This window comes from Oncorhynchus kisutch, linkage group LG9, assembly GCF_002021735.2.
Source record: "Oncorhynchus kisutch isolate 150728-3 linkage group LG9, Okis_V2, whole genome shotgun sequence".
Taxonomy (NCBI): Eukaryota; Metazoa; Chordata; class Actinopteri; order Salmoniformes; family Salmonidae; genus Oncorhynchus; species Oncorhynchus kisutch.
Genome location: NC_034182.2, coordinates 27,941,807 through 27,948,865, shown reverse-complemented (window position 1 = coordinate 27,948,865; position 7,059 = coordinate 27,941,807). Strand labels below are relative to the sequence as shown.

The window sequence follows — 7,059 nt, the reverse complement described above, 5'->3', positions numbered from 1 at the left end:
GGTGCTGCATTCGAGGGTATGGTTAAAATCAACATTATGGTTAACCAACACTGCTCTCATCCTGTGTAAAGTTTAAGTAGTCTTTTTTTTTTTTACTTGGCAAATTAGGCCACTGGATATTGGACCAGACAGTTCAATGTCGGACAATACTGCTTCACAAATGTTTCACTCCTGTCCTGATAGGCTATCACCCCCCCCCCCCCTCTTTTTTTTGTACCACTGAAACAGGAAGTTTAACGGCTGCTGCTTACGCGTGTTCTATTTATTTCGCCTCTGTAGATACACACTCCCAGTCGCCTCACCCAGTCACCCACGGATATTGTTAGAGTTATATCAGCGCAATGGAGTTATTCAATGAGGCAGTGGACTACCTTGAGACACAGCATATCCCAGGCAAGTACATTACTGTGTGTCTTGCCATAAGTGTGGGTTTGTATGCATGTTTTCTTTCTGTGTAAATGATGTGTGTGTTTCTACTCTATCTCAGTGGAGGCTGTAGATGGTACAGGGCCTGATCCACTGGAGGATGATGTGTTTCCAGAGGAGGATGTGTTCTCCCCCCTCCAGACAGACAGCATGGACCTGCCCGACACCCCCGTGAGTTATTGCCCTATGGCACCTTACATGGCGCCTTCCTCTCCTATTAGTCAGACCTGGACACACACACCAAACACACACACACACACACACCCACGCACGCACGCACGCACACACACACACACACACACACACATTTACAGCAGAGTGTTTTCTCTGCCTTTAAGGTCCTGCGTACCCTGGAAGAGATGCTGGTTAGGAGGCTCATGGTCCTGAGAACGGTCCTGGACAGTGAGAAGATCTACCTCAATGAGCTAGAGACACTGTTAATGGTAACACATGAACACACTGCTCAGGGGCTTTGGTGTGTTTATTTGTTTCTAAGGGTCCTTCAGCACGCGGTTATGTATGGTGGCATACAGCATCATTTGCAATAACAATTACAACACACGTTTTCTATTGGCTCTGTTGTCGGGTGGCATACTGCTTCCTCCTGTAGCCACAACACTTCTGTAATTCTTTGTTGAGAGAATTACTTCTCTCTTTTGTCCAGGGCTTGATTTCATTATGAAAACCATGCTTCCTCCCCTCTCTACCTGTTGACTCCACCTCACAGTCCTGAAAGGGATAAGCTGTAATATAAGGTGTAATATAAGGTGTAATATAAGGTGTAATATAAGCTGTAATATAAGGTGTAATATAAGGTGTAATATAAGGTGTAATATAAGGTGTAATATAAGCTGTAATATAAGGTGTAATATAAGCTGTAATATAAGGTGTAATATAAGGTGTAATATAAGCTGTAATATAAGGTGTAATATAAGGTGTAATATAAGGTGTAATATAAGGTGTAATATAAGCTGTAATATAAGGTGTAATATAAGCTTCTGGAAAGGATTGTTTTCTCCATATTGTTTACACCTAGTGAACTAGGGCTGAGGGAAGTGGGTGAGGTTTTGTATTGGAATTCAACCATTACAAGTAGGCAGCATTAGGAGTGAGTGAGTGTCATAGGAAGTGGTTTTGCAATAACGAGTGACCAAGTCCTTTTTTTTAATCTCTTAATTTCTCTTCTCCTTTATCTCCATCTCATTATAATAGTCATGCTTCTGCTTTTGTGTCAACAAGCAACACAAATAGAGAAATAACCCCCACTTGGTTTGGTATCGTAAGTTTGGTCAGACCCAGCCATGTTGAAAAGTATGGGCTGTCCATCCAGATGCTTGTGTTTAGTGTGAGTACTGTATGACAGTGTGTAAGAGAGCATTTGTAGTGTGCGTTTGTGTGCGCTGCGAGAGTGGGTGTCAAAAAGGCTTTTGACAGATACATGTGTCCTGTGTGTCTATATTTACTAACGTGTGAACATTTAAGCTATGCTCGTCATTCTCTTCTCTTCTCACCCCCCTCTCTCACCACCCTTTCTCAACTTTTTTTAATCACACCCACTCTTTGTCTCTCTCTCTCTCTCTCCCCCCCATCCCATCCCTCACCTCCTTCCTTCCCCAGCCTATGAAGGCCTTGAAGGCCACAGCAGGGACGTCTCAGCCAGTTCTGTCCAGCCAGCAGGTCCGAACTGTGTTCTATCAGGTGCCTGAGCTCAGAGACCTGCACAGAGACTTCTACACTTGCCTGAGGGACCGCCTGGGGCCGCTGGGGCCACAAATACACCCAGAGACAGACCCGGGGCAGGGGCCGGGGAAAGAGCAGGGCCAAATGGGCTTCCACCTAACTGTTGGAGACCTCTTCCTTAAGATTGTGAGTTACTCCTTCTGCTCCATCCATCCTTTTATTGACTCACTATCAGCTACAGGGGTCTTATTTCACACCTATTCTCACACACACAGGTGAGCCAGATAGGTGTGTATCGTGGTTTCATAGATAACTATGAGAGTGCTGTGGAGATCGTGAGGAGGTGTACTCAGACTGACAAGCGCTTCAGAATACTGGCTGAGGTAAGATTCAGAATTCTGTCTGGGGTAAGTTTCAGAATACTGGTTGATGTAAGCTTCAGAATACTGGCTGAGGTAAGATTCAGAATACTGGCTGATGTAAGCTTCAGAATACTGGCTGAAGTAAGCTTCAGAATAATGGCTGAAGTAAGCTCACATTAAGCATCTCCAATCCAAAATTAAATTTAGAATTGGCTTCCTATATCGCAACAAAGCATCCTTCACTCATGCTGCCAAACATACCCTCGTAAAACTTGCCATCCTGCCGATCCTCGACTTCGGTGATGTCATCGATAAAATAGCCTCCAATACTCTACTCAACAAACTGGATGCAGTCTATCACAGTGCCATCCGTTTGGCCCCAAAGCCCCATACACTACCCACCATTGCGACCTGTACGCTCTCGTTGGTTGGCCCTCACTTCATACTCGTCGCCAAACCCACTGGCTCCAGGTCATCTACAAGTCTCTGCTAGGTAAAGCCCCACCTTATCTCAGCTCACTGGTCACCATAGCAGCACCCACTTGTAGCACGCGCTCCAGCAAGTATATCTCACTGGTCACTCCCAAAGCCAATTCCTCCTTTGGTCGTCTTTCCTTCCAGTTTTCTGCTGCCAATGACTGGAACGAACTGCAAAAATCTCTGAAGCTGGAGACTCATATCTCCCTCACTAGCTTTAAACACCAGCTGTCAGAGCAGCTCACAGATCACTGCACCTGTACATAGCCCATCTGTAAACAGCCCATCTATCTACCTACCTCATCCCCATACAGTATTTATTTATTTATCTTGCTCCTTTGCACCGCAGTATCTCTACTTGCACGTTCATCTTCTGCACACATACCATTCTAACATCTACCACATCTACCATTGGGGTGGCAGGGTAGCCAAGTGGTTAGAGTGTTGGACTAGTAACCGGAAGGTTGCAAGTTCAAACCCCCGAGCTTACAAGGTACAAATCTGTCGTTCTGCCCCTGATCAGGCAGTTAACCCACTGTTCCTAGGCCGTCATTGAAAATAAGAATTTGTTCTTAACTGACTTGCCTAGTTAAATAAAGGTATAAAAATTCCAGTGTTTAATTGCTATATTGTAATTACTTCGCCACCATGGCCTATTTATTGCCTTAACTCCCTTTTCTTACCTCATTTGCGCTCACTGTATATAGACTTTTTGTTTTCTTTTGTTCTACTGTATTATTGACTATGTTCTGTTTATTCCATGTGTAACTCTGTGTTGTTGCATGTGTCGAATTGCTATGCTTTATCTTGGCCAGGTCGCAGTTGCAAATGAGAACTTGAGCCTACCTGGTTAAATAAATAAAGGTGAAATAAAATTAAACAATAAAAATAAAAAAGCTTCAGAATACTAGCCGGGGTAAGCTTCAGAATACTAGCCGGGGTAAGCTTCAGAATACTAGCCGGGGTAAGCTTCAGAATACTAGCCGGGGTAAGCTTCAGAATACTAGCCGGGGTAAGCTTCAGAATACTAGCCGGGGTAAGCTTCAGAATACTAGCCGGGGTAAGCTTCAGAATACTAGCCGGGGTAAGCTTCAGAATACTAGCCGGGGTAAGCTTCAGAATACTAGCCGGGGTAAGCTTCAGAATACTAGCCGGGTAAGCTTCAGAATACTAGCCGGGGTAAGCTTCAGAATACTAGCCGGGGTAAGCTTCAGAATACTAGCCGGGGTAAGCTTCAGAATACTAGCCGGGGTAAGCTTCAGAATACTAGCCGGGGTAAGCTTCAGAATACTAGCCGGGGTAAGCTTCAGAATACTAGCCGGGGTAAGCTTCAGAATACTAGCCGGGGTAAGCTTCAGAATACTAGCCGGGGTAAGCTTCAGAATACTAGCCGGGGTAAGCTTCAGAATACTAGCCGGGGTAAGCTTCAGAATACTAGCCGGGGTAAGCTTCAGAATACTAGCCGGGGTAAGCTTCAGAATACTAGCCGGGGTAAGCTTCAGAATACTAGCCGGGGTAAGCTTCAGAATACTAGCCGGGGTAAGCTTCAGAATACTAGCCGGGGTAAGCTTCAGAATACTAGCCGGGGTAAGCTTCAGAATACTAGCCGGGGTAAGCTTCAGAATACTAGCCGGGGTAAGCTTCAGAATACTAGCCGGGGTAAGCTTCAGAATACTAGCCGGGGTAAGCTTCAGAATACTAGCCGGGGTAAGCTTCAGAATACTAGCCGGGGTAAGCTTCAGAATACTAGCCGGGGTAAGCTTCAGAATACTAGCCGGGGTAAGCTTCAGAATACTAGCCGGGGTAAGCTTCAGAATACTAGCCGGGGTAAGCTTCAGAATACTAGCCGGGGTAAGCTTCAGAATACTAGCCGGGGTAAGCTTCAGAATACTAGCCGGGGTAAGCTTCAGAATACTAGCCGGGGTAAGCTTCAGAATACTAGCCGGGGTAAGCTTCAGAATACTAGCCGGGGTAAGCTTCAGAATACTAGCCGGGGTAAGCTTCAGAATACTAGCCGGGGTAAGCTTCAGAATACTAGCCGGGGTAAGCTTCAGAATACTAGCCGGGGTAAGCTTCAGAATACTAGCCGGGGTAAGCTTCAGAATACTAGCCGGGTAAGCTTCAGAATACTAGCCGGGGTAAGCTTCAGAATACTAGCCGGGGTAAGCTTCAGAATACTAGCCGGGGTAAGCTTCAGAATACTAGCCGGGGTAAGCTTCAGAATACTAGCCGGGGTAAGCTTCAGAATACTAGCCGGGGTAAGCTTCAGAATACTAGCCGGGGTAAGCTTCAGAATACTAGCCGGGGTAAGCTTCAGAATACTAGCCGGGGTAAGCTTCAGAATACTAGCCGGGGTAAGCTCAGAATACTAGCCGGGGTAAGCTTCAGAATACTAGCCGGGGTAAGCTTCAGAATACTAGCCGGGGTAAGCTTCAGAATACTAGCCGGGGTAAGCTTCAGAATACTAGCCGGGTAAGCTTCAGAATACTAGCCGGGGTAAGCTTCAGAATACTAACCGGGGTAAGCTTCAGATACTAGCCGGGGTAAGCTTCAGAATACTAGCCGGGGTAAGCTTCAGAATACTAGCCGGGGTAAGCTTCAGAATACTAGCCGGGGTAAGCTTCAGAATACTAGCCGGGGTAAGCTTCAGAATACTAGCCAGGGTAAGCTTCAGAATACTAGCCGGGGTAAGCTTCAGAATACTAGCCGGGGTAAGCTTCAGAATACTAGCCGGGGTAAGCTTCAGAATACTAGCCGGGGTAAGCTTCAGAATACTAGCCGGGGTAAGCTTCAGAATACTAGCCGGTGGTAAGCTTCAGAATACTAGCCGGGGTAAGCTTCAGAATACTAGCCGGGGTAAGCTTCAGAATACTAGCCGGGGTAAGCTTCAGAATACTAGCCGGGGTAAGCTTCAGAATACTAGCCGGGGTAAGCTTCAGAATACTAGCCGGGGTAAGCTTCAGAATACTAGCCGGGGTAAGCTTCAGAATACTAGCCGGGGTAAGCTTCAGAATACTAGCCGGGGTAAGCTTCAGAATACTAGCCGGGGTAAGCTTCAGAATACTAGCCGGGGTAAGCTTCAGAATACTAGCCGGGTAAGCTTCAGAATACTAGCCGGGGTAAGCTTCAGAATACTAGCCGGGGTAAGCTTCAGAATACTAGCCGGGGTAAGCTTCAGAATACTAGCCGGGGTAAGCTTCAGAATACTAGCCGGGGTAAGCTTCAGAATACTAGCCGGGGTAAGCTTCAGAATACTAGCCAGGGTAAGCTTCAGAATACTAGCCGGGGTAAGCTTCAGAATACTAGCCGGGGTAAGCTTCAGAATACTAGCCGGGGTAAGCTTCAGAATACTAGCCGGGGTAAGCTAAGCTTCAGAATACTAGCCGGGGTAAGCTTCAGAATACTAACCGGGGTAAGCTTCAGAATACTAGTCGGGGTAAGCTTCAGAATACTAGCCGGGGTAAGCTTCAGAATACTAGCCGGGGTAAGCTTCAGAATACTAGCCGGGGTAAGCTTCAGAATACTAGCCGGGGTAAGCTTCAGAATACTAGCCGGGGTAAGCTTCAGAATACTAGCCGGGGTAAGCTTCAGAATACTAGCCGGGGTAAGCTTCAGAATACTAGCCGGGGTAAGCTTCAGAATACTAGCGGGGGTAAGCTTCAGAATACTAGCCGGGGTAAGCTTCAGAATACTAGCCGGGGTAAGCTTCAGAATACTAGCCGGGGTAAGCTTCAGAATACTAGCCGGGGTAAGCTTCAGAATACTAGCCGGGGTAAGCTTCAGAATACTAGCCGGGGTAAGCTTCAGAATACTAGCCGGGGTAAGCTTCAGAATACTAGCCGGTGTAAGCTTCAGAATACTAGCCGGGGTAAGCTTCAGAATACTAGCCGGGGTAAGCTTCAGAATACTAACCGGGGTAAGCTTCAGAATACTAGTCGGGGTAAGCTTCAGAATACTAACCGGGGTAAGCTTCAGAATACTAGTCGGGGTAAGCTTCAGAATACTAACCGGGGTAAGCTTCAGAATACTAGCCGGGGTAAGCTTCAGAATACTAGTCGGGGTAAGCTTCAGAATACTAGCTGGGGTAAACTTCAGAATACTGGCTGAGGTAAGA

General features: G+C 46.6%; 1 protein-coding gene across 1 annotated transcript in view; it reads left to right on the top strand.

The window, feature by feature from the left end:
• The first annotated feature begins 263 nt into the window (after positions 1 to 263).
• Positions 264 to 7,059, top strand: part of si:dkey-33c9.6 (active breakpoint cluster region-related protein) — an 18,388-nt gene continuing 11,592 nt past the window's right edge. The window contains exons 1-5 of the mRNA XM_031832301.1: positions 264 to 393; positions 488 to 597; positions 765 to 869; positions 2,044 to 2,292; positions 2,382 to 2,489. Coding sequence (XP_031688161.1) covers positions 342 to 393; positions 488 to 597; positions 765 to 869; positions 2,044 to 2,292; positions 2,382 to 2,489 — 624 coding nt within the window. The 5' untranslated portion in view covers positions 264 to 341. The remainder of the gene's footprint in view (positions 394 to 487; positions 598 to 764; positions 870 to 2,043; positions 2,293 to 2,381; positions 2,490 to 7,059) is intronic.